At 40.6% G+C, this 24429-nt stretch overlaps 5 protein-coding genes, 1 long non-coding RNA gene and 1 other non-coding gene across 8 annotated transcripts; 1 reads left to right on the forward strand and 6 right to left on the reverse strand.

The window, feature by feature from the left end:
- Positions 1 to 4619: 4619 nt before the first annotated feature.
- On the forward strand, positions 4620 to 5438 carry LOC145697004 (uncharacterized). Its single transcript, XR_014133840.1, has 3 exons — positions 4620 to 4774; positions 4820 to 4915; positions 4960 to 5438. It is a non-coding gene; the product is annotated as an uncharacterized LOC145697004 (long non-coding RNA).
- On the reverse strand, positions 5276 to 5438 carry LOC145700863 (U1 spliceosomal RNA). The gene has a single exon (XR_014134233.1). It is a non-coding gene; the product is annotated as a U1 spliceosomal RNA (small nuclear RNA).
- Positions 5439 to 5642: 204 nt separating this feature from the next.
- On the reverse strand, positions 5643 to 9164 carry LOC145699925 (eukaryotic translation initiation factor 2-alpha kinase 1-like). The gene is made up of 11 exons (XM_081777188.1): positions 8938 to 9164; positions 8729 to 8890; positions 8020 to 8539; positions 7735 to 7852; positions 7325 to 7645; positions 7069 to 7247; positions 6816 to 7027; positions 6645 to 6770; positions 6348 to 6602; positions 5983 to 6305; positions 5643 to 5938 (listed from the first exon to the last, which is right to left on the reverse strand). Exons 3-11 carry the CDS (start codon positions 8104 to 8106, stop codon positions 5718 to 5720), a joined length of 1842 nt encoding a protein of 613 aa, XP_081633314.1. The 5' UTR covers positions 8107 to 8539; positions 8729 to 8890; positions 8938 to 9164; the 3' UTR covers positions 5643 to 5717.
- An 11-nt stretch (positions 9165 to 9175) lies between these two features.
- Positions 9176 to 15299, reverse strand: LOC145699936 (uncharacterized). Its single transcript, XM_081777200.1, has 9 exons — positions 15265 to 15299; positions 12864 to 12944; positions 11566 to 11742; positions 11198 to 11526; positions 10371 to 11003; positions 10096 to 10329; positions 9928 to 10051; positions 9696 to 9879; positions 9176 to 9653 (listed from the first exon to the last, which is right to left on the reverse strand). Exons 3-9 carry the CDS (start codon positions 11689 to 11691, stop codon positions 9376 to 9378), a joined length of 1908 nt encoding a protein of 635 aa, XP_081633326.1. The 5' UTR covers positions 11692 to 11742; positions 12864 to 12944; positions 15265 to 15299; the 3' UTR covers positions 9176 to 9375.
- A 33-nt stretch (positions 15300 to 15332) lies between these two features.
- On the reverse strand, positions 15333 to 16455 carry LOC145699956 (dual specificity protein phosphatase 14-like). Its single transcript, XM_081777225.1, has 4 exons — positions 16255 to 16455; positions 16022 to 16189; positions 15834 to 15950; positions 15333 to 15783 (listed from the first exon to the last, which is right to left on the reverse strand). The coding sequence occupies exons 1-4, from the start codon at positions 16420 to 16422 to the stop codon at positions 15724 to 15726; spliced, it is 513 nt and encodes a 170-aa protein (XP_081633351.1). The 5' UTR covers positions 16423 to 16455; the 3' UTR covers positions 15333 to 15723.
- On the reverse strand, positions 16455 to 19246 carry LOC145699934 (putative methyltransferase NSUN7). Its single transcript, XM_081777198.1, has 7 exons — positions 19140 to 19246; positions 18970 to 19091; positions 18639 to 18918; positions 18069 to 18597; positions 17838 to 18024; positions 17351 to 17793; positions 16455 to 17304 (listed from the first exon to the last, which is right to left on the reverse strand). Exons 1-7 carry the CDS (start codon positions 19179 to 19181, stop codon positions 17249 to 17251), a joined length of 1659 nt encoding a protein of 552 aa, XP_081633324.1. The 5' UTR covers positions 19182 to 19246; the 3' UTR covers positions 16455 to 17248.
- Positions 19247 to 19259: 13 nt separating this feature from the next.
- On the reverse strand, positions 19260 to 24396 carry LOC145699924 (CCR4-NOT transcription complex subunit 3-like). Of its 2 annotated transcripts, none has more exons than XM_081777187.1 (11): positions 24156 to 24396; positions 23729 to 23850; positions 23481 to 23650; positions 23275 to 23433; positions 23017 to 23221; positions 22666 to 22969; positions 21069 to 21177; positions 20955 to 21022; positions 20764 to 20862; positions 20377 to 20721; positions 19260 to 20277 (listed from the first exon to the last, which is right to left on the reverse strand). In XM_081777187.1, the coding sequence occupies exons 1-11, from the start codon at positions 24342 to 24344 to the stop codon at positions 20173 to 20175; spliced, it is 1875 nt and encodes a 624-aa protein (XP_081633313.1). In that variant the 5' UTR covers positions 24345 to 24396; the 3' UTR covers positions 19260 to 20172. The 2 variants fall into 2 exon arrangements, with proteins under 2 accessions (XP_081633313.1, XP_081633312.1); XM_081777186.1 differs by having other exon boundaries at positions 23008 to 23221.
- Positions 24397 to 24429: the final 33 nt, after the last annotated feature.

The raw sequence follows: 24429 nt of genomic DNA on the forward strand, positions 1-24429 counted from the left end.
AGTTCTAAACTGTCTGTACGACAAATAAAGAATAAACAAACATGCAAGACTCTAATTTAGCTAGAATTTAATTATCCCGGCTCTTTTATTCCCAAGCTTCTTTTATGCAAATCGGCATAACAAATTTCAAGCTGAAAGCGAAAGAAATCGCCGGGCTGGTTTTGACCTTTAGCGGCGATTGCGACTTTGGAGCGCTGGGCGTCTAATCCGGAAGCGGAAATTTATTTTACCGGTGGTTTGTTGTTGTCATCCTCTCTACCGAAAAGTTCGCCCCTTCCGCTAAAAATTGATTAGCTTGAAAATTTTTCAAGGACAAATTTATCCGAAAATAGAATTTTTGAAAAAAAAAACTCTAAAGCGTAGTTTTTCTTTGAAAGAATGGGACCTTCGAAGAGCGTAAGAGACAAAGGGAGGATTTAATCTTTCGATTTTGTCCCTAAAGCGCGGTAAATTGAGCTCTGAAAGGGAGCTTTACCGACTCGCTAAATAGCCATTTTCACAGTGGCCCATCGATTTTTTCTCTTTATTGTTAGGCCCTTGTGGCCCCCCCATAAGGGCTACATTATTGTTTGCTTGTAATAAAGCGTTTTACTGTTCATTTTTTTATTCCTTGAGGGCTTCTAAAACTTGTCTCAGAAGGCAGAAGAAGCTGATATAAAAATAGAACTTGCTGAATATCAGACAATCTCGTGACATTTCCTAGTTTTGCGGAAATTGCGCGTTCTTTCATTTTGTAGAATTTCGTCTAATAAAAATTTTATCACGTGCGAAAAGTTCGTTACAAAATTCAAGTCGCAGTGTTTCAACTTGACGATGGAGGTAGTTTATGGACCCACTAAAGTGTTAATGGCCCTTTCAAGGACAAATTCCGACCTCATCGTACATGATGACTCAAATTTGTTGAAATTTTTCAAAGCGGAATTTAAAATTGAATTGATCAGAAAAGACGAAAGCATCTAGCGTCGCAAAAGCAAAAAGAAAATTCCTTAGTTCGTGGAATTTCCATAAATACTATCATTCATCGAGTACTACTGTTTCTTCCTGCTGGGGAAGTCATTGAGAGGGATTTATCGACGGAAGAGGGTCACTCTCGTCGAGTTTTCTTGTTTATAGCAACATAATGAAAACTCAACGCCTTCAGGAAAAACAAATAGCCACTGTTAAAACTATTGAAAGAAAAAGCGTTGATAAAATTTACGAAAAATAGAGTATTTTCATGAGTCCTATAATTTTTTTATGATGAGTATGCCGTTATAATTTCTCTTTCGGCAGTTATTATCTCCCTATTCAGAATTTTTACGGGAGTTCAAAGAACGAAGAAAAGCTCGATCAGCGCCAAGAACTTACATCCTGACTAGGCCCTGTCTTCTCCCCTGTCCGGTTGTTTTACGTCCATAAAGATCTTATTTTTATCCTTATCCGGCTTTATAGCTAGCCTTTTCAAGGGGGTAGTAATGATGTGGCGATTACTCAAATGCTTTGCGGAAATCAGCCGGCATCTAAGGACTTCCACCCGACTCCCTTCAAATCGTATCCATAGTGAAGTCCAAAATCAGCATCTTTCCCTCAATCAGTTTGTTTTACTACAGTAAATTTCAAAGGAGATCACCTGAAACCACAGAGAAGTCGAGATTAGAGTTACATCTTCCGGAAACTGCGTTTAAAATGCTATTGACCTTTTTTAATTCTGCAATAAGAGGAATAGAATTACGAAACTTCTGAATAGAAAATTGTGGTTATAATTGCAGAATTATAATTCGAGTGTTGGAATTTGAAGTCAACGACCTGAAAAATTGGCTGCAGAAGCAGCATTGAGGAATGTTGCCAAGATGGGTAGCGGATGATGATAAATCAAAAACATCGAGCTGGAGAGGATTCAGCAGGAAGTGCTCGAGGGTTTGATGTCCAATAAATTTTCCCTGGCGATTTCTCAAGGCCGCCCAATCAAGCTTCTATAAAGCACTAAAGAGGCGCCGCCCTGGCCCAACTGTAGCATGCATTCCTAAGTCGACGCCATAATTAATAAAAGGGCATAAAAGTTTATTGTATCAGAGTGGAAACAATCTTGGTCAAATGTTAGATGATCAAATTCTCACAAATTTCATGGAAAATTTTTAAGACGTTTGATGTGGCGATATCCTACTTTTGCAGGTTCCAACAATCTCCAAGATCTTTTCTAGTGCAGCTGGCTCACCGCTCGGGCAGCTGGGAAACACGACGCTTGTCACAAGTTGCCGAGAACAAGTTCCGCGGTCAAGCAGTAAAGCCCGCTTGCAGTGATAAGACGTTTAGATTTTATCACGCAAAGGAAGCTGGCACCTTGCCCGAAAGATGCTGGCGACTTGCAGCCTTTGCTTTTGCATTTGTCCGTAACTATCACCTTCTCAGAAACAACGACTTCCGACGATCGCGCGTCAAAGCAGCTGTATGTACTAGAAAGGTTAAGACTGATAACGGGCTCTTTTCCAATTCTATCGCAAAAATACACAATTCTTCAAAAATCCTAGGCTTTTTTTTTCATCAATCAAATTAAAAGCGTTTTAATTATTTTCATCTTTAATTGAATCGCCCGGCATTAGATTGATCTTCTTCCCATATTGATCTCACACAGGGCTAATCCGAATTACAGCCCACGAAGAGCACAATACGGGGTCTCTGCGAGTTTTTGCATGGGTCAGTAATAATTGAGCTCGTTCTGAGCCTCTTGTTAGTCTGAGGATGATGCTTGAAATATTGGCAAGTCTTAATATTGGCAACATCTTTCAGTAAAGCTTCTTGTTAAAAGTCCGAAGATCTCGTGCGACCCTTATTTCTAGTTTTTAACGGTCTATCATTGATTGGAATGTGTAAGACATGAAAGGATTAATGATGGGCAAATATTTGAGGTGCTGAAAAAGCGTTGTCCGGGAGGCCAGTTAACGGCTATTGTTGGCCTGGTGAAGAACAATACTGAAAAATTCGTAAAGATCGAATAGAAAGCGCACCTGTAGGAAACGTAATAAGTGGATACGTTAAAACGTCGTAAAATTTGCGAAACGTCACAAAGGGAAAATGAAACAAGATCAATTGACAAGTGGAAATTCCAGAGTGAACATGTCATTTTCTTTTGATGGAAAATTTTAGTTTGAAAGTTCGCTTCTCCTCCTCACTCATCCGCCAGCAGGATTTACTAACCCATTCTTGATCCCTTTATCTGCCATCTGATATAGAAATTTTGAAAATGTTGCGGTCGGCCAGTTTCGAAAGTGTTGCCATGTCGGAAATTGAAAAGATTTTGAAGCTCGATCGCGATTGAGTTGACTTCCGGAGTAATCTTATCGCGCCAAGCACACCGAAGCACACGCTCGGTGAACCTTTCACGGGTGGTGTAAACACCAAAACTGTGATAACATCGAAAATAGCGGAACTAGAAGTTAGTAGACAAGAAAATCCTCTTATAGAAATAAACAGGGCTGAAATTAGCCAACAGAAGTTCGGGCCGATCAATCCCTTCTAGCGCCTTTTTCTCGCCAAAATATAAGTAGAGTTTCCGATTTGGAGGAATAAATTTGGTTCTTCTGTGCAATCAAGCTTACTGACGATAAATTTAGTAAGAGCAATTGAAAGTCCGCTAAACAGCACGGAAATTGCTCAACCTCCTTTAGAATAACATCCCTTCAGACTGTCTGCACGCTAAATCGTTCCACCTGCTCACCCTTCGATAATATGCAAAACTAGGTTCCCCAGCTGATTTTAAATATTTATCGAGTCAACTATGCCAAGCTCAGCTCGCAATTTTTCACCCGCTGAGGATGCGTGAAGATGCGGATTTCACACGCACTAGAATTTGCTCGATCCTGTGAAACCCGTTGCCGAGATGTTCAAGTTTTGATAGAGGGGGAAATTATACACTTTTGAAGAGTAAGGGTGCCAATTTCCTGCTTGACGGTTATTTTTGCAGATCACATGGGCCCTTCAAGATATTTATATAAGCAAACATAACTATCAAAATATAAGGGCAAATTCACTATGTTTTTAGCAAAAGAAGTGGAAGCTTTCAGGGCGAAAATGAAAGAAACACTCGATAATATGATTTTTATTTATGAAAATGATCTAGCTTTGGCTACTAATCTATTAGAACTTGAAGTAATGGCGTAAGTTAAAATAGATTATTCTGCTTTGGCGAGGATGTTGGAATGCAATTATGCACCAGGAGGTGTAACCACTAAGCAACTACGATGCCGGTGGTGCTTCGCCGCGGTGGAGGTTGTAATTGAGCAGCTACAGCTGACTTGGCCTTGCTCCAGCGAAACACCGACCGAGGTCGACCCCAATTCGAGGACGCCGCGACATTGCGGACCTGATAAGGTCCTTCCATCCTTCTAAGCTTATTATCACTTGAAAGAACGGGTGGGTGCTGGCAAAATTGGATAACGAAATGCAAGTTTTTATCGTTTCTATGATTAATTCTAATTTGATCAAACTGTATTTGACGAATTTATTTTCCTTGAAAAACAACTAACGACTGGCACCCTTAAATTTTGAAGACGAGCAGCTGATAGTTAAAAGTCTTACAGTGCCCAAAATAGCAGTGTGAATCAGTTGTCACTGAGAAAATTCTCACCACGCCGAAAATTTTAGGCATTACTCTATTTCTTGCAGACATTTGAAAAAGATTTTGAAGTAAGGAGATTTTTTGTAATGGAAGACAAACAGAGTGTTAGAGATTTTATCCTGAACGGATTGAAGTTTTCCTTCTTTTGCATCGTCATGTCGCTTTTTGTAATCAATTTCTGTAAGTTATGATTCTGGTTTTTCTTTAGTTACTCCTTATTGCTAGATGTTACCGTCAACCTGTGCCAGATGTACAAGAAGCAAATAGAGATGAACGAGATTTTCGTGACTTCAATCAACGAAATTGGAAACGGACTTGAAGGTGATTTGATAGGACTTTTCTTTTTACTCACATTTTCATCTCAGACCAAGCAAAGCATCTGCTCAGCGTCAACGACGTCGTCGCCAACTTTGTCAGCAAGTACAGTTCAGCACTTCAAATCTTAGAATACTGAGTATTCCAATGGGCCATTGGCATTGGCAATCCACTGCATTCTTGTTAGCCTAGCTTTTTCTCGAAATTAGACTGTTTGTTAATTATAATAAAGTCTTCAAATGATTGCTCGTGAACTGGTTATAAAAATTAAGATTATTGACGCGAGAAAGCCTAGCCCGACGGAGTTATCGTTACAAGGCTCCTGCGCTTATTAATTTGCTCCTTGAGGAGAGATCTAGAGTATGGAAGGGGTTCGCGCGAACGCAGAACCCCACTATCAGAAATTGTGACGGACACTCCACCGATTTGGCAAAGAGATACAGGTCAGCCGCGCCGGTGTGCAATGGTACGGCCTCGCCATAAGGGAACCCCCTACGTGATCGAGGTTACCCTCCGCCCAGGTAAGTATGAGTTGCATGGCGCGCACTGAAAAATCCATTTCGACGAGCGCGCCGACTCGTTATGGTGCTTCGATCTTGGGCTTCTATCTCCGCGCGCGCCTCCGAGAGTCGTGGAAAACTTGATTTTTTGTCGTAAGTTATTAATCCATTTTTCTGCATAGAACTTGATAAAATACGTTTGAATGTTCAGTAATTGTCTACTGAAATAATGGTAGAATATCCGTTTATTTTAAAATGTATCTGTCAGAACTTCTTTCAATATATACATTTGTAAATAGATAGGAGCTTTACACCTCTGATCCGTGTAGTAAAGCGCGTAATCTGGCAATTTCGGCATCTTTGTCAGCAAGTTGCTGGGCGTTTTCGCGCTCTTTCACGGCGAGCTGCTCTTTCAGAAGTTGGTTTTCTTTGTCGAGCTCGGATATAAGCGCGTTGCGCTCGTTTAGGAGCTTCTGGAAGTCAATAGGGTCTGATTGTCGGAAACAGTTTTCGAGGAGAATTCGTTGTGCTACAATTTAAGATGTGACAGTAGTTAGGCGCTCTAGAACTTACCAGTTGGACGCAAAAGTGGATCGTAATTTATCATTGCTTCGATCGTCTCAGTCACTCTACTGGCTTTTTCCTTCTCGCAGTAGACTGCCAAATGAGGTTGAAAATCGAGAGGCAGTTTTTCTTTTTTCCTGATAAGTTCGAAATGGCGAATTCGGTCTCCTAGCTCGCCAAGAGGATAGAAGGCTTCGAAGATTACGAATCCGGCCGAGTAAATGTCTACCAGACAGTTGTAGTCCTTTTTGTAGCGTTGTTCTGGAGCGGCGTACTGAAGAGTGCCAATTCCGCTTGATAAGGCTCGATTGGGAATCGCTACAGTCATGTCACTAAAAATAAAAATCAGGAATCAGTCTTCAAGTCAATTTTACCTGTGGTCGACTTTAGGCGGGTCGGATTGCGTTGCCAGTCCGAAATCACAGATCTGCCAGAGCTTTCTACTGTCATTCCATAAAATGTTCTCTGGTTTGATGTCGCGATGAATACAGCCTTTTTGGTGCAAATACTCAATTCCTTGAATTATATGAGTGGCGATTTCGAACGACTCCATCACGTATGCTTCTGTCTTTTGGTGAGCCTCTTCATCGGACAAGCTAGCGATATAATTCCCGGTGATGTACTGGTTTCTAAGACAACCTTGAAGCCAAGTAAAAGAGTTTCAATCGTACCTGTCGACAAGATATCGTCGTAAACTCAGTGTACAGAATTCCATTTGAATACAAAGCGTGTAACGAACTTCAATTTCAGAAGTGGTTCTATGAATTCCAGATGACAGCCTCGAAGACCTCATTGAACTAGAAAATAATGTAAGTTTCAAAAAGATAGATTTTTTGACAAACTTGTATCCAAATTGAACAAGCTGTGCAGAATTCTCACTATCGGGAATACACTCGACATAAGGACTAGCACTGTTGATCAAATTTTCTTCCGGGGAATCCTCCTCTTCGTCGTCATCAGACATTGTCGAAGCCCAACTATCTTCCCCTCCCCATTCAATCGCGTTTCCCGAGTTCATGACCACGTCAAGATGATTCAAGCTTCTCATAGACACCTAAATGATATGAAAAAGAATGGACAGAATTGACAGTTTACCTGTTGAAACCGATCAGTAAAAACATCTTCCTCTTTTGAATCCGAAGATAGCTCGACGATGTCGGGCTTTTTTTCGATTTCTTCTGTATCAACCCAAGAGGTTATGTATTTGACAACATTGGGGTGAGTGAAGGCCGATGCTAGGGTCACTTCTTTGCGCATTTTTGCAAAAGAACTGTCTTTTTGTGGACTCGAAATTTATTCCTGTGAGAAACTCTCATATAAAAATTGCATGTGTCACAATTTCAGTCCGCCCCTAATGGATCAATCTCAATCTTCTTCACGGCAAAAATCTTTTCATCAAGCAAATGTCTGCATTTGTAAACCTTCCCGAAGCCACCTTTGCCCAGTTCACCAATAATTTCAAACTCATTGTTCAGCCGCTGTTTCGCACGAAAGCCACTTCTCAGCCCCGCCTGTGGAATGGTATTGTTTTGAAGAACTTTGGCCAATGCAGTTTGGAAGTACTTGTTGTCGTATGATAGCTTAATTGGTTGAAAGTCGATGTTCAGTTGAATGCAGTAGTTTTCGAGTTGTTTTAGGATTTCCTCTTCGTTTAGTGTTCCATTTTCAGGCACCTGATTAGGGGTTCCGTTTTGCATTCAAATCAATGGAAGTGCGAGAATCTATTTCGATAATATTGTATGTGAAGTAAAAAGACCCCTTCCTTGCAGTTGTTTCTGAGAAAATAAGCAATTATCTTGTACAAGTGATCCTGCTTGTCACGGTCCGTTCTTCTGACAATTTCATTGCCCGCACTTTGCACCAGATCTCTCGCATTTGACTGAAAAAGTATCATTTTGCTAGGAGCTTTGAAGATGAAGTAGTCTTTTGTGCTCCCAAATGTTTGAAGACTGCATTGAAAAAAAGGAAAAATGGAAGGAACACAAATATACCCGTAGGCGTGATATCGTTTATGTTTATTAGCATGATCGATTTTTGTAAACTTACGGAATTTTCACACTCATTACGGACGTATGGGCAAACCGCGAAGGGATTTTCCTCGATGGGTGATTCAAAACGACCCCTCTTCGTCATAATTCGACGGTTTTAATCACTTCAAATCTTCTCTTTCGCATCTTCTCATCGATTCCCGATCATTTTCGAAAATTCTAGACCAGATGAGTTTTCGAAATCAAGGAAGAGAATTTTTTAGAATATTCGAGAATATGCCAGAGCCAATTTTTGGCGATCGAAACAGTTTCGAAGAGCGAAAGTAAAGTTGGGTATGTACAGTAGTAAAAGGCTTCAAAATTTTGTATAAGGTTATAAGATTAAGGTTGATGAATGAAGTGAATAACAAGTTATACAAAGTATTGTTCTGCAGGTCGTTCTTCTGCCGATTTTCTTCGTGATCCTTTTTCCTCTGCTGATTTCCAGGGCTTTTTAGAAAAAATCTTTGGGAATTTCTTTTTGCAGCCAGGTGATTTTGAGTCAGACATCGACGCGTATTTCTTCAGGATTGGATTATCTGAAGGGGGTATTTGAGTCGCGTCGACCATTTCCCAGCTTTGAATGGGATTATAAATGTCAATTTTTAGAAAGCTAAAAGAAAGATCACCGATTGTGAGAGTGAAAGCTTTTCTATCGAGAAAAGAGACACTCTATAAAACATTATATTAATTGATTTCTACGTTATAATCGCTTCAAAACGCCTTACTATCTCCAGATGATGCTGGAGAGCCTTCGCTTCTACGAGTTGGTTTTGGAACGTCGGTTTCGCTAGGAGAACGAAGAATATTGCTGAGAATGTCAATTTCTTCACGAGAAGCGGCGTTAATTTTCAGAAGCTCATCAAGTGGCATTTCGTAGATATCAGCGTCTGATGATCATTTTAGAGATTATTCCTTATTTTTATGAACAACGTACCAACAGTTTCTCGTAGTCGCTTTAGCTTCTCTCTGTTTGTATTTATCTTACAATCGATGTCAGCGATTTCAGTCTCTTTCTGCGTAATTTGCACGTTTATACTCTCGTTCATAATTTTCATCGTGTTGATAAAGTCCTGTTGTTCTCTGATTATCCTGTTTGTGCGCGCTGGATCTACACGATGCGCTTGACAACCACATGATTGCATCGACATTCTTATGAGAAAACTAACTAGAACTTGAATTTGAATATTTATGCAATAAAAAGCTTTTCTGAACCATGGGCATTAGAGTACGATTTCGGAAGAACTTAGATTTTTTGTGAAGAAATTAATGCGTTATAAGTTGAATCAGAACATGTGAAATTGTTTATATAACTGTTCATAATGATTTCTATACATATTTACAAATAAATAAAGTTTTTGAACAGGGGGTCTTGTTATACAGGTGAAGAGAAACTGCCGTTCTTTTCGTTTTTAAATTCTTGGGAGTCGATCGTTGGCGCGGCTGTAGAAGAAGATTTTGATGCATTATTGGTGCTGGAGCTGGCTGGAAATATGAGTCGATGGAGGGCAGATACGAGCGAACTGGAGGAAATTGAAGAGCCACTTTGGTCAACATGAGTCGAATGTTCTGCGGGAGAAGAAGGAGGCGTATCAGTCTCACTCAGAATTTCTTCTGGAAAGAGCTGTTTGCAAAAATCGGTGTTTTCGTGATCTGAACAGCTTGTTGAACAAGCAAAAGGTGGTGATTACTTACCAAGTCTCAAGGGATTGTTCTTGACCACTGGGCTTTGATCAGGACTATTTGACGGGATTCTTGGACGGCCAGATGTTGGTGAACTTGATCTATGTTGGCAATAAAGAGCTTCAGATCCTATTGGGTCTGGACGTTTTGGAAACGAGAACTTGTGTCTTTCTGTAGGACTATTTTGGTGTTTGATCTGAATATGAATTATTCAGAATTTAATTGCAAATCGATTGGTGGTTACCTCAGATACAGCAGCGTCAAGGTCAACTTGTGACATTTGCCTCCATTGAGCCATTACTGGACTGCCTTCCATCGTCTTTATTAGCTTGTATTTTTCTGGGCGTCGGGGTTTCTGATGATGGTAGCTTCGAAAAAACATTAAATAATCTGTAAAGCTGAGTATATTTACCTGTGAAAAGAGTCGTCATTGACCAAAGAGTCTTTATAAAGTTTCGATCTGTTTCGTCGTTCCTGGGCTCTTGCGGTCTCGGCTCTCCTCCGACTTGCTAATCTATTGAGCGCTTTGGCCAGATCACTTGACCCTGGCACTCCAGCTTTTCCGATAACTGGAGTGTTGAACCCAGAGCTCATCATAGACGAATATGCTGACTTGACTGAAGTGAATGATGTTGAAAGCGCAGGACTTAATTTGTAAAGTGACTCTATTATGAGACGAAAAGCTACCTCAGAAGTCCAGAATCGATTGGAGGTTTAGGTGGAGTACAGATTGGATCGGGCAGCACTCTAGTTGGGGTCTCGTACGGACGTCCACAATGGACTTCAGCAAGAGAGTTGTGGGACATGTTATGCGTTAGGTTTTTAGTCTCCGCATCCAGTGCTAACAGCGTGGAACTTAGGAGTTCCAAGCCCGAATCGCCCATTTTATTCTGATCATTACTCTCCGGCTCGAGCTTTTCTATATTCTTCTCTTTTTGTTTGGCTGATTTGCCGCCATCAGATGCTCCTTTAGGTGTCTTTCTTCCAGGAAGGGAAAATGGCGTTTGAATTTCCATTATTTCTTGTTGCAAATTTCTTTCATGGCAGTTGCACGCTTCGCTTGGGCTCCTCGATTCTTCCAACAGTCTGACAGTCTCCAAATACTTTTGCTCTAGTTCATGGAACTCGGCGATGATCTGAGCTTGAGACCTTTGAGATTCTTCGAAGGCGTTTAGATTTTCTTCAGCTTCTTGTTCTTTCAGTTTTTTTAGTCGCTGAGCATCAACAAGTTGAGTCAAGAGCTTCGTGACTTGTTCTTGTTGTTCGAAACACTCGTTGGTTTTCTTTGTTAGTTCCTGTCTGAAGTACGCCAGTCGTTTGCTGTGGAAAAGAATAATGTTAGCACCCGTTTTCACCGCAACAGTAAATAAGAAAAATGTATGGTAGTCATCTATGATTTCAGTTTCTCATTAGCGGGATAAATCGATTTGTCAAATCAATCAATATTAGAGAAATCAAAGAGGAGTAATCCTTCTGGCTAATCACCACTATATCTATTTTGTCTAATTGGATACCTGACACTGTCTAAATCTTTGACGGAGCCATCGACTAAATGGCAGTATTCCTCCTCTTTCGTTTCTAATTTTCCGACAGTTTCATTGATGTCCTTTCTGAGCTCATTATTTTCGCGTTGCAGACGCTGTATTCTCTCTTCTAATTGATTGATGTGTTCTTGCACAGTATAACCGCCTCGGAAAATCCTTCCAGAAATACTAGGGGTTGATTCACCGGAGCAAACGCCATCATCGAAGCCTTTTAGCAGCTCATCTTTTAGGTATATTGAATGCTTGAGCTGAGAGTTCTGCTCGGTTGTATCATCAAGTGCTTCTTCGAGCTCATTTATCTTGACATAATATATTTTTCGCTTTTACGAAACGCATACCTGATCTACAAGCTGGCGATTTTTCTCGAGCAAGGTCTGGCCAATTCGTGCCGCAAGTTCCAAGTCTCTTTCTCTCTCTTCCAACAGGCTTTCCAATGCCTCAACGTCATAGAATGCTTGGGACATTGAAATGGTACGAAGCGAGGTATCCAAAAGGAACTGGAGCGTTGCTTTCGCCTTGAAAAATATAATTAAAAGAGGTTTAAATTGGGTTTCTGGAGTCCCCTGGGTAGACGTTTATCTGTAACTGAGGGTTGAGCCGCTACCCGAGGTGCTTGGATGGATGCCAAGGTTGATAAAAAAAGTCTGAACTGTCTGAAAGGGTTGAAGCCTCGGGCTGTTGGAAACTGACGTGCAATTTGCACAACACAGCTTAGGATCAATTGAGTTCAATAATATTTATCAAGTTAATTTTGAAACAAGAAAATGCAAATTTACCTTACAAAATCGACTCAAAAAAGTCAAAAAATGCTTGCTCTATCTGTTTTTCTCTACTCTAGTGTGCTTGCTTTAAAAGATTCTACTAATCAAATTTGGTCGCTGAGAAGCAAACAAAAAAGAATAAAGACCATAAAGAAGCACGCTCAGCGCAATATTGGTGGTTGTGTCCGCAAGTTCAACGCTATTGGAAGAAACAGCTACCGGAGTGTGAATATTTTATGCAATTGCCCAAAGAAGGGATGCATATTTCATTAATTGGGAAGAAATGCTGGACGGTGGTTTGTTTTATAAATGTGTATTGAGAACGGTATATTAAGACAACATATAAATATTTGGGAAAAGAAATTGAGTTATAAATATGACGCTCACATAATTCTGCCTCATTTTGGCCTAAAATGATTTTCCAGAGTATCAAAATGAATCTATTGTCGACTGCCCGTTTGAGCATCCGGACATAACGACTAAAGTAATTCTACATTAGCATCACGAAACATAATATACTTTTGAAAATAAATGAAAAGAGAATCTATTTGTGTCTTTAAAATGTGTCAAATCATCATTAACACACAAGTAATCTTTGTAAGTAAGCATTGGGCATATGTCAACTAGCGATGCGTTGAATATGACGCACACGGTCAGCACGATGCATGGAAATCGATGGTGGCAATTTACAGTTTTATTGATGCTATCCCCCTAGATCTACTTCTTAATTAAACCCAAGCCCCTCACTCTAAGAGAAGATTAGATTAGGTACATCCTTTATGAAATCATTTCGCATTTCCGTAAATAAAAATTGACATTGGAAGCTACACTAATCGACCAGAGCCATTGACACAACCAACTGCAATAATCAGTACCTGTTCCGGAGTAAGTGGGTCGTTATCGTGGTGCAAGTAGTTCCGTCTTGCCGGTTGAAAATGAAGAGTTGAAGTTTTTTTCTCGGAAAAAGCTCTAAGTTTGTATCTTTTCGGCTCTATATCAGTCGCTTCTTCGCCTTCCTCTGCCATCACGTGGACATTCCATAAAATCTACTCACTCTTCTGTACCCTTCTTATCTCTCCAAAATGCATTGAAAAAATATTACTAGTTAGTAATTTACAGATTGGTCAACAACAAACTCCAACAACAATCTCAGCTACGCCGGGTGCGATCTATTTCCCAGGAGGGATGATTGCATCCTTCGTTTTCCTAAAATTAGCGCCATCTAGAGTAGTGCAGACTTTTTCTCGCTTTTTCCCGTCATTGATTATATTATTTATGTACTGTACTCACTCTTGCGTAAGAGAATATACGGCTGCTGATAATTTTCGATGCGATTATATAAAAATCTGAGAGTATCCTCTGAAAGTTAAATAAAATTACAGTCTTTAGTAAGGACTCCTTATATTAAAGTTAGTTGCTGATCAGCTGAGACAAAATTTCACCGTACGTAACATGTAAGTACTCAGCATTTCTACCGTCAATTATATCCTCTGAAGAACTTACTTGGGATGAACAGTAAGCCTAACACTGGAAAATCTTTACATAAGACCTTCAGGAAGATTCCTTCCTTCTTCGGTCGGTAAATTATCTATTCATCTACTCCCAATGGCAACAGTGCCTGGTCAGACTTGTACGTGATCCCCATCTCTTATTAAGGATATACCCGATAAAATTGAACTTTCATAGCGTCGAAATGGGGCACCGGGGACTCCCAGTACCAATTGGTACTGCCAGTACCAATTTGGTACTCCCAGTACCAATCTTGGCAAGGCAAAATTTTAGTCAGCAAAAAACGCCCGCTCCGCGGGTTCTGTGATAAGAAACTTACTGATTCGGACTGGATACACTTCTATTTACCCGCCTACTATTGTTCCGACTGAAATATTTCTTAAAAATATCACTCGAAAAGCCGAAATTGGTACTCCCAGTGCCAAAATTGGTACTGGCAGTACCAAAAAGCTTTGGTACTGCGAGTCCCCGACCCCCTCGAAATGCGACGTAGGATCATTTTTATTTCAAAAGCAATTCTACGTAAGAATGCACGTAGAACTCAGATTTGGTACTTATTTATATTTTCTCATTTGAATTTTTCTCTTTAGAGCGATTTCAAATCATACTCTCTCGATTACTCAAAATTTTTGGACTAAATCGGTCGAGATTTTTCGATAGATAAGTTCTTTAGACCTTTATCTACAATTTTGATGGTTTACTTTTCGTTAATTCCGAAGGAAACCGATTCTAGAGCCATTTCATTGAGGGCTACTCAGCGCGTAAAAGCTCTACAAAGCGGCGCGCTGGGAGCTCGCTCACTCGAGTCCTCTTTTCCGAGAGAAAGTGCGTGGTTGAGCGCACGGCTCTGATTGGTAGCACGCGAAAAAACCCGCAGAGAAGAAAAACAAGGGTATAAAAGAAGAGAACACTAGAATGAAAATTCGATCGAGTTTAAGAATTTGATCCCATAAATTTTGTAGCTTAGCATCATTACAATACAGAATACGGTTCAGTTTTAGCGATTTAGTGGAAAAATTTCGAGAAATCGAGAGAGTTCGTTTTCAAATCGCTATAGAGAGGAAAATTCTTATGAAAATTTCTAAAAAAGTACCAGAATTTAATTTAACGCACAATTTTAAGTAGGATTGCTTTTGAAATAAAAATGATCCGACTTCGTATTTAGGCGCTATGAAAGTTCAATTTTATCGGGTATATCCTTAACCGCATGGGACAGAAGGTGCATTCCACTGTCATTTAAGACTTTGAAGGTCAATATCTCAAAGACTACAAATCCAATTGAGCTAAAAATTAAAATAGGATTTCCTATGCCATTTGTCGCCCTAAATTCTGAATTTCGAGAAATTATCGCTCACCAGCTGAGCTCAACACCGGATTAAGTACAGCGCTTTATCCCTCCCGCCGAGTGTTTACACAGGGGAACCGAACCAAATGTAGGATTTTTGTGATTTTGGAAGGGTTTTCATATGTTTTTGATCATGGAGATTTCGAATATAAGGTTTACTTTGCTTAAAAAGCATCGAAAAAATATTTTTTTGGAATCAGGCCTAGACTAATTTCTATTTTTTATCAATAATAAAATTTTCTACGCTATTTTTGCCAACAGATTTGAAATCTACGGCCCAGAATTAGTATTGACTGAAATTTTCAAGTCGATCCGACCAGTAGTTTTCTTAAGTGCAGTCGAATGCACCTTTTGTCCCAGCGCCTCTATCCCCCGATCTGGCCCATGCGGTTAAAAGCCCGTGCGCAAAGTTAGAGCCTCTCCTGATCTTCAGCGAAGATTGATTTGTTCCCAACTGAGTCTGAAAAAGTAACAATCGAATTATTAAATATTCACTTATTCATGAGGCAAGATTGAAAGATGCTTCAATCACGTTCTGACTTTTTACGAGGTCAACAAGGACGTCGATCAATTGAAATTCGTTCAAATGATGAAATCGCGATTCGAAAGTAAAAGTAGTAAAACTAATAATAAATAAAAAATATGTATCGAAGCAATTTTTAGGAATCTCTAAAGGCAGGCCAAATCTGGCGAAAAGGAATCGGAAATTCGGAATAATAAATGAAGGCACAAGCGGTGGGTGAATTTGAAAGACAGCAGACGGTATCACCCGCTGAAATGATAACAAAGGAAGATGATTGGTACAAAACTTCACAGCAAAATAAATGAAACTTTAGCTTTCTGGGGAAAAATAATGAAGAAACATAAGCACTCAAAACACATTAAATACAGACATTAGGCATGCAGCCTTTGGGGCCAATTTCGAACTCGACTGTGTTTTTCTGAAATAGCTCTCTTAATTTTTCCGTCGATTGAGATCGATGATACTTACATGGAAGATAATCTCTTCATACTTGATCAGCTGCTTCCAAAATCCGATATTTGGATTCACGCACGATCTCTTGCTTCGGACAAGCTCAAACGCCCGCCTTAGCGGCATTCCCCAATACTAATTAGAAACTTAGTCAATTACCTTACTTTTGCGTGTGGGCTTAACGCTTCTACTGTAATGCTAGTTACCTTCATTAGAAATGCGAGAATTACAGATGTTGATCTTGAAACTCCCATATTGCAGTGAACCAAAACTGCACCTCCAATTTTTAGCTCTTCGTTGATGACTCTTGTTATTGTATCAAAAGCGTTCTTTATAGGTTCTGATGGACGATCCCTGTAGTTGACTGTAAGGAGGTCGCTTTCGCTCGGAAGGCTTGGAATCAAGTCCGTGATAAACGACCCAACCTGACTCTACAGAGCTTGATGTCCCGTCTTCTTTCAGTCCAGTCAGCATTTGGCAAATTATGCGTGCAATTGACAATGCACGAAATTTTGTATTTCTCTGCATTCATCTCGTTGCACGCTGCATTTCCCGAAGAGAGATACAATCCTGGAATTATTTCGTTGTATCCATACAGATAAGCCATTTTATCTGAAATTTCAGCGATCAAAGACGATAATTTTATAAAAATAGGTAAACAGCTGGGAAATTGAAGATGGAAAAGTTAGTTCGCACAAAATGAAGAAATTTCAATACATAGTTAGCATCACACAAAGACTCAAAAGGGGATTTCGACTAGTTTTTCTTGATGAAAGCAAGGAAGAATTCTCCATTTCCAGCGACAACTGGAGGCTTTTCTATTTCAACCTCTTCATTTTTCATCGTCAGTTCTTCCGATTTTTCTACATCAACAAGTGGCTCTGGTTGTTTTATATCTTTTTCAGGGCCCTTCTGCCCAGCGATTCTATCCAAGAACGCTTTATATTTTTTCGGCCTCGCGCTGGCTAGCTCAAAAATCGTATTTTCATCCGGCACTTCAAATATTTTCGTATTCGTCTCTGAATGGATAAACGCTTTTTGACCAAGACGCGATTTTTTCAACGACCACCCCTCTGGAAGCTCCATTCTATTATCAAAAGATCAACTGTCTCATCTCCCAAACAAATAATTCCGTGATATGTATCTGTCTAAAAGTGCAGTACTGTAGGTCAACGCCCGGTTTATTTCGCACTTCGAAATTTGATGACAAACATGATAAATTGATAATTCTCAATAAACAAAGCCTGCTTTGAGTAAAAAGAAAAGCGCTCAATATTTGTAAACGAGAAATATTGAGGATTCAAGAGGTAAGTTAAATAAGTGCCCTTTATTGCATATTGTGCTAGTGAGGTAATGTCGTGTTTTTACAGTGATTAGGTAATATAAAAATAGAGTTCCTTTCTTACAAAAATATCGATTTTTTCCAAAAAATCTTAAGTTTTTCTTGATGACTTCATGCTTGATAATGTTGTAATTGACTGACGAGATTCTTAAGAAAATAGTTGTTAGCAAAAATTAAAGCCTGAAACTCTTACCAGATCCTTTTAAAGTGCTCTCTTTTTTGGCTCTTCTTGGCGGCGCAAGAAGTCCCTTCAGCGCTGCCTTTCTAGCAGCATGTTTTGGATCGAGAATATTTCTTGAAATACAGCCCAAGAAACAGCCAGACCCAGTTTCAGAAGCAGGAAGTCTCAAATATTTTCCAGCCGAGCCTTTTTCAATGACATCGATCGGCAACTTGAGTGGTACAGGCGCTAGTTTGTAATCGGACTTTCCAGGTAGTTGCGAGATTCCGTACTGGATGACTTCCTCGTTTTCTTTTGGGATAGAGCTTCGCGTCAGGTAAAGCGTGGCAGCAGAGCGAGGGAGAAGGAGAGAAGCAGCGAGAATGACCTTCAACCCTTCTTGGGGCTGAGAAACACCCTTGGCTAGAGCGTGGAGACGAGGGTCGTTGTCATCAAGTCCTTCCATAAGCATAAACCTGCGAAGAAATGGTAAATATACGCTCGGTTAATTCTCTTGTACCTGAGAGGATCAGCTGCAGCTGAAAGCGAGCATCGAGGCTCAATCAGCACGACTTTTACATGCATCAATCTCGGATCTGTCGGCTGCATCGTCGACAATGGTGGCACTATTTCAAAGACATCTTCATTTATTCCGTATTCTGTCATCATATCCCGCACTTCTTGGTGTTTTTTCGTCGCCATACAAACTAGAAAATAATGATGAATGAAAGCGACAATAAATGCTTTTTACCGATCAGTTTTGGCTTTCTCGCTTGAGATGTGTTTGGTTCGTCCCCACTTGAGAATAAAAATCGTGACTGATTGAGCTCCTCGTCCAGTAATTTCCCTGCTTTGACAACAACTTCAGCTAGCATCGGCAAGCTACTTGTGCAACCACCGCACAGTAAAATATCTTCGGATTCTTCACCGTTCAACAAGTTTGCCACTGCCTGTGGTCCGACCAACGTCGTAGAGTCAACAATCAGCATCTTCTTTTCTCGCACTGCCTCGCTCATTTCAACAGTAGTCAGGAACTCATGAGAAAAGATAAAAAGGCCATCTTGAAGGCCAGTTCCAGGTTCGAATTCGATTCCAGCGCCCTCGAACTCGTCCGTGATTTCTTTAACACTGGCTTTGCGAGGGTTGACCCATCCGTAGATGGGCAGTTGCGAGCGGATTCTTTCCTTATTTCGGAGTTCTTCAGATAGAGTGTCGCCGAGTGTGAGAGCTGACTCACGAATTCTCATGCGCGCCAGAGAGGCGGCCAGTTTAATCGCATACTAAAATTTGCTCTTGATTTTGAAATTTGTTAGTAACTTACATTTCCGAGCTGTGTTTCGACTTCTTCGACTTCCTCGATTCTCTGGCCAAGTTGAAGCTTGCTCCTTGTTCCTCTGGAGACAAACTTTCTCTGGACGAAATCCCAGAGCATGACAATAACGAGGGTATTGAGGTCATCTCCCAACGGTGCTCCGCCCAAAAATCCCGATTCGATGAGCAACTCCTCCAAATGCGTTCGATATCTCAGACAAGAGAATGCCAAATCAAACGCAATTCGCATTTCGCGGCTTTCAAATGAGCTTTGTGACGTCAAAGAAGTACTGTAAAAGCGATGTCAAGCTCCTGTATGCAATGTACGGAAGTTTGTTTACCTGGATTTTAAGTATTTGATGGGCTCGGATTCTGTTGTTTCTTCGCGGTGCGCCAAATTTGCGAATTTTTCTGACGCGATGACGAGAATTTCATCTGACAATAAGGGCGTGCCCAAGAATTCCTGAAAAGTTGAAAGGTCTTGAACGGTCTATTTAAATCTCTAAAATACCTTGGACATTGCCGTAGAAACTTCAATACTGGTTGTGCTCATAATTTCATTTATCTCTGCTTGTAGTGTCTGTACTTTCGATTTAACGACTCTGAAAATGTTAGAATGGAGATAATTGCATTCTGCCAAAACAATCAAATCGATTTAAGCAACGACCATTGAATGGCTATGACAGTTTGAGCAGGAACAAGAGAAATCTTTCTTTGGTGAACCGGTTTTTCGTTTTCTCACCAAGATAGAGAGAGAGAATAAAAAAACGCACAGCGGGCAATAAAAATATAAGATGGGGGTAAAACGGGATCGTAGAGATGTTTTTTGAGATTTTTAATTTTTTCTGCGAATTGGTAAGTATTCGGAACGGTCGGTGCGGCTCGCCTCGGGTCAAAAGATGCGCTGCCTCAGGCGTGAGCTGAGCGGATGTAGTTGTTTATGTGTGTGCTGTTTGAATTAGGTATTGGATGTAATGCAAGGAAAGAGAAAGAAAATTTGAACTTTTCAGGTACCAGAGGATGGCTAGAGTAGTGGCAGCGCACAGGCCTTGAGGCAACGCTACTGCGAAGCTGGGCACACCGACCGGCCGCTTCAGATTGTGGCAGTAAAGAGTGAATAGTGAGCATGTGGCGGCGGCCGATTGAAGAAAAGTTGTGTTAATCATTTTTAACAGCCGCTCACTCTACGCAACTACGCAAAATCATATCACGAGTTCTTGAGTTATACAGACTAGGAAAGGTGCACATTTAGTAGAAAAGCGTTTTTAAAACCTGTTTTTGTCTGAACAACTAAAATGAAAACCGGCGATACTTGAGCTAGCTCGAAGGCTAGCCCGAGTTATTGATTATTTTTTATGAAAATTTAAGATTTCAGAAAACCCGTTTCAGGCTGATACAAGGACAGTGAGTCATACAAAGTAGATGTTGCCGTTGATTTTTCTCTCGAATTGGATGCCCCCACAATCGGGTTAAGTTTAGGAGGCGATTGTGGGGGCATGGGTGTATGTTTTTTGGGGAAACAAAAAATACTCGCACAAATATACTCAGTTGATCGGCAAGTCGCGATCTTCCAAATAACGGTACTCGAATGTGAAGCCGTCTTTCCTTCTCTGTGCCCAGCGCTCGTAGTCGAAGTAAATATACGTACCCTGAACAAACATTTTAAAGAAATCGTTGCTCTAGAAAAGTGGCTATCTATAAGCATGGCCGAATTCGTTTAAGCTAACTCTGACGCCTGTTCTCTTTACCTGTTCAAATTCTTCATTAATCTGCTTTGGCTCTTCATGTCGCTGAAACCACATCATATACTTTGTATGGAATCGCCAAGATTGCTTCTTTAGCGTGACGGCGGCCAGGTACTGGGCGCGCGTGCCTTCCATATAGTAGAAAATGTAGAATAGCGTCTCGACGGAGAGCTTGAGGAAGAACTCAGGAGTGTGCATGTCATCGATGCACCTGCTAGGGTAGAACTTGGGCGTTTCGACGGGATAGCGGGGCAGATACTGTCGTGGCTTTTCCGAGTCCGATAGTTGTGGCATATGGCGATATGCAGCTTCTACCTGTGCGCGTTGGTTGTCAAACTCCCTCTGCGCCTAAACAAATTTTAATACTAACTTTTTTGATCCTAAACCGACCTCAGGAGAAACCTGCACCGGACTAATGAGATCAACAAGCGTACACTCTTTGAATAGCATCTCAGAGCTTGACCTTGAAACGTTGTTTTCCGAAGGAATCTGAATCCAAAACACAGTAAATACAAAGATAAAAAACGATACTGTCTTGAATCAAGACTCTTGTATTTGAAATCAAGAAAGAGAACACTCACGTTATCGCTGGAATTCAAGGACGCGTTATTGTGAACTTCTCCGTTTTGTCCATTACTATGTTGAGAATCTAAAAGTAACCGAAAATAAGTACGAAATCAAGGGGTTTTCCATGCCTTGGGTGTATTGATGGTTCGCAATAGGCTCTCTTTTAGGCATCACAGGAGTGAAAACAGCTTCCGCAGGCGGACTTGTTCGCTCAGCTTCGTCGTTGTTAATATCAAGCTAGAGATTGTTTAGGAATAATCTTCACCGAAAATGATATGTTGAAAATTATCGTCGCTCTACTGAGCTAATCCGAAAATATCTTGATTGCTCTGCTCGCAAGGTGCTTTCAAGCCAATAAAGAGATTATTTGAAAATGGTGCAAACACCAGAGGAAATTCTTGAGTCATCTTTTCGACTAAACGTTAACGAGAAAAACTATAAAACAAAAGTCTTTCCCGAAGAAGAAGATGTCATGTGCATGCACTTTGACATAGGCATCAGCATCAAGTACATCCGAAACTGGTTTCGCGCTCGGAAGAAAGAATTCATAAAAGAAGTTGAGAAGGCTAAAGCAAGAGAGGCACGTTTAGAAAAATTCCGAGCCCCGATTGAGGCTGCTTCTCTCAAAGAATTGAAAATATCACTGCGACCTATACCAGAGCATATCATAAGAGGCCATCAACAGGGAAAGAAAAGAATTCATGCATCTTCCGATGAGCTTGCGATACTGAAGGCTGCGTTTAAGGGACCCGGGCGAGTGACGCGGAGCTGAAGTTCACGCGCTCGCCGTTACTCTCAAACATGATATTTTTTGAAATTTTTTTTTGCAAACAATATCTTCAAGTATTCATCTTTCATTTGCGACTCTTAGTTTTTCTCTATCATTACTTGCTGATGAGCTAGAGTGAATTAAAGAATCGCAACTTCAAAAGGATTCAACTCCTGCAAACTTCATTCGATTTTCCTGAAACGGGTACCATTGAAAAGCCCATTAAATTCTGAACAGATACCACGTAATGCGCTAGCTAAAACTGTACCGATTGCCATTCGCGCGCTGATATACAAAAGAACTTAGCGCTCTAAGCACGGCAGGACGCTCCGATCGGGCTATTTTGGGGTCCCGGGACATGATTCCCGCTGAGCGCGCGCTAAGTTATCTTGTTTATCTAACCTTTATCGCCAATTGGTACAGTTTCAGCCTAGCGCATTACGTGGAATCTGTTCAGAATTTAATGGGCTTTTCAATGGTACCGGTTTTAGGAAAATAAAATGAAGATTGCAGGAGTTGAATCCTTTTGAAGTTGCGCTTCTTTAATTCACTCTAGCTCATCAGCCAGTAATGATAGAGAAAAATTAAGAGTCGGAGATGAAAGATGAAGACTTGAAGATATTCTTTGCAAAAAGAAATATCAAAAAATGTTATGTTTGAGAGTAACGGCGAGCGCGTGAACTTCAGCTCCGCGTCACTCGCTCGGGTCCCTTAAGATCAATCCACACCCAACAAATGCTGATATCGAACAAATGATGGTAGAGAATTTGCCGGGCCGGACTTTTCGATACATTAGAAAATGGTTTTACTCCGAGCGATGCAAGAATAAGAAGAGCGAAGTCATAGTAATAGAATAGATAAAAAAAATAACTGAAGAATATTATCCTGAATTTGCATGCTACCTTTATTATAAGAGAATAAATTGACAATTGAAAAAAATATGTCACTAAACTTACTTGGTTCATATCTCTCGCTAATGAGTTCTGGTTCGAAGTCGCCGACTGATTGCTAGGCCATGCTGAGGTATTGCTTGGACTTTCTGACAGTCGTTCGCTGACGTTGCTTTTTCGTAAAAGATTTGCCATGTTCGTAACTTGATTCGGATGAGCGGGCTGTTTCGGCGTTTGTGCAGGAGTGCCAGGGAAGGCGGCTGAATTGACGCTGCTTTTTGATGGCTTCCGCGGCGATAACGATTCTTCTTTCAGTGATTCACTCGCCGACGGCGGTCGATCAGGCGCTCCCGAGGATTTATGCCTCGTCCTGAATTGTTCGTTATGAAATACGAAGAGCTTTACTACCTGTCCGACTTTTCAGAGTTTTCAGAAAGTTTTCTATCGCGTTTGGACATTGGACTACTAGGCGACTCCTCCTCCTTTTCATCGGATTTCGTCGAAGAGTTCTCATGCACGTTATTCGTCGTGTACTCATCATTTTTCGCCATTTCTGGCACGAACTCCTCGTCAAACTCGAAATCGTCAAAGATCACCGCATCATCGAGATATAAGTTTTCATCTAAAAGGATATCCGTATTACTGCTCTTGTTTTGACGCCACTCGAGATCGTACCGTCTTCGTAGTTTTCCACATAGTATTCGACGTCTTCTCGGATATTGTTTATTTCGGCGGCATCGATTTTGTCGTTGTATAACAACCTCATCAAAGTTTCGATATTTTTCGTGTAGAGCATATGTCGGTCCAGTTTGCATTGAAGGTCGGCGCGTTGATCTTGACACAAGAGTTAAACTCACAGGAAATGAACCAGCAAAACTAACCTTGGTCGGACTTTGAGAGTCGTTTTTTGTTCTCAAGACACTCGATTTCAGCCTCGTTTTGCTCAATGTGCCTGCTGAGCGCGTCGAGACTATCCTGCATCCATTTGTTGCATTCATCTTTCTCTTTTTGCGCAGGGTCCTTTGTCACTGGTCCGACTAGGCCTTCGCGACTGAAATCGAAAACATTAGTTTTACCCACAGATAAAAGCTTTCCAAAGGAAAAATGGAAAGGTAAATTTACACTGTACCTGTAGGGCTTTGTCTTCGTTTCCCTTTCGACAACTTTGAATCTCTCCATTTGTCTTTCGATTATATGGCGATATTCTATCAGTTGCGCCTCATCGTTCGTCGCTTTGCTTGCTTGCCAGGCCTGAAACACACATGTTATACTTCGACAGAAAAATAATTTCGCGAGGCAAGTGTAACTTTCACGCGCCCTGTCTACCAGACGGCATTTATGCTTTCACAGAAAAACAACATGCCTCAGTTGCCAAACATCATCAGTTGGCTACCAGCCTCAGACATAGGCCAAATTTAAATAACGTTTTCTCTTTGAAATTATAAAAAAGAATTTTTGATAAGACAAGAGATTATCAGTTCAAACCAGATTTCGAAGAAGAGAATACGTTGTTTTTCTGCTTGAAAATAGCGTATAAAATGTAAGTGTAAAAGTACCTTGATCTGGTCGCGCAGCCTCTGGAGCTTTTTGATGCATTTTTTCAGCTCTTCCTCCTTCTTCTCCTTTTGATTCGAGTTGGAGGAGGATTGGAGTTTATCCCAGACTTCGTTAAACTCCCTCACGCCTTCGTCGACTTTTTTATAACAATTTTCTATGTCTTTTTTCAACTTCCGAGCCGTTGCCATGTGGAATCAAAATGTTTCTTAATTCTAAACAAGAATTACTACAGAGATGCATATCTTTTCAATCATTTTAGTAAGGCAGTTTTTC

The sequence above is a fragment of the Oikopleura dioica genome, chromosome 2 (assembly GCF_907165135.1).
Source record: "Oikopleura dioica chromosome 2, OKI2018_I68_1.0, whole genome shotgun sequence".
Classification (NCBI taxonomy): domain Eukaryota; kingdom Metazoa; phylum Chordata; class Appendicularia; order Copelata; family Oikopleuridae; genus Oikopleura; species Oikopleura dioica.

Excerpts from the sequence above, each read along its gene's own strand:
- LOC145699925 (XM_081777188.1), bottom strand. The coding sequence starts at position 8,106 with ATGACGAAGAGGGGTCGTTTTGAATCACCCATCGAGGAAAATCCCTTC. Across the intron at positions 7,028-7,068 it reads TTACTGATCGGTTTCAACAG|GTGTCTATGAGAAGCTTGAA; the intron begins GTAAACTGTCAA and ends CATATCATTTAG. Across the intron at positions 5,939-5,982 it reads TCCACTTTTGCGTCCAACTG|CACAACGAATTCTCCTCGAA; the intron begins GTAAGTTCTAGA and ends CTTAAATTGTAG.
- LOC145699936 (XM_081777200.1), bottom strand. The coding sequence starts at position 11,691 with ATGTCCCAAGCATTCTATGACGTTGAGGCATTGGAAAGCCTGTTGGAA. Across the intron at positions 9,880-9,927 it reads TTGACGCTGCTGTATCTGAG|ATCAAACACCAAAATAGTCC; the intron begins GTAACCACCAAT and ends ATTCATATTCAG. Across the intron at positions 9,654-9,695 it reads GAACAATCCCTTGAGACTTG|ATCACGAAAACACCGATTTT; the intron begins GTAAGTAATCAC and ends CAAGCTGTTCAG.
- LOC145699956 (XM_081777225.1), bottom strand. The coding sequence starts at position 16,422 with ATGGCTTATCTGTATGGATACAACGAAATAATTCCAGGATTGTATCTC. Across the intron at positions 15,951-16,021 it reads TTCTCGCATTTCTAATGAAG|TATTGGGGAATGCCGCTAAG; the intron begins GTAACTAGCATT and ends GTTTCTAATTAG. Across the intron at positions 15,784-15,833 it reads ATGAAGAGATTATCTTCCAT|AAAAACACAGTCGAGTTCGA; the intron begins GTAAGTATCATC and ends GAGCTATTTCAG.
- LOC145699934 (XM_081777198.1), bottom strand. The coding sequence starts at position 19,181 with ATGAGCACAACCAGTATTGAAGTTTCTACGGCAATGTCCAAG. Across the intron at positions 19,092-19,139 it reads TTTCTACGGCAATGTCCAAG|GAATTCTTGGGCACGCCCTT; the intron begins GTATTTTAGAGA and ends TCAACTTTTCAG. Across the intron at positions 17,305-17,350 it reads GAGCACTTTAAAAGGATCTG|AATCTCGTCAGTCAATTACA; the intron begins GTAAGAGTTTCA and ends TATTTTCTTAAG.
- LOC145699924 (XM_081777186.1), bottom strand. The coding sequence starts at position 24,344 with ATGGCAACGGCTCGGAAGTTGAAAAAAGACATAGAAAATTGTTATAAA. Across the intron at positions 23,222-23,274 it reads TGTGGAAAACTACGAAGACG|ATGAAAACTTATATCTCGAT; the intron begins GTACGATCTCGA and ends ATATCCTTTTAG. Across the intron at positions 20,863-20,954 it reads CCTTGAATTCCAGCGATAAC|ATTCCTTCGGAAAACAACGT; the intron begins GTGAGTGTTCTC and ends TTTTGGATTCAG.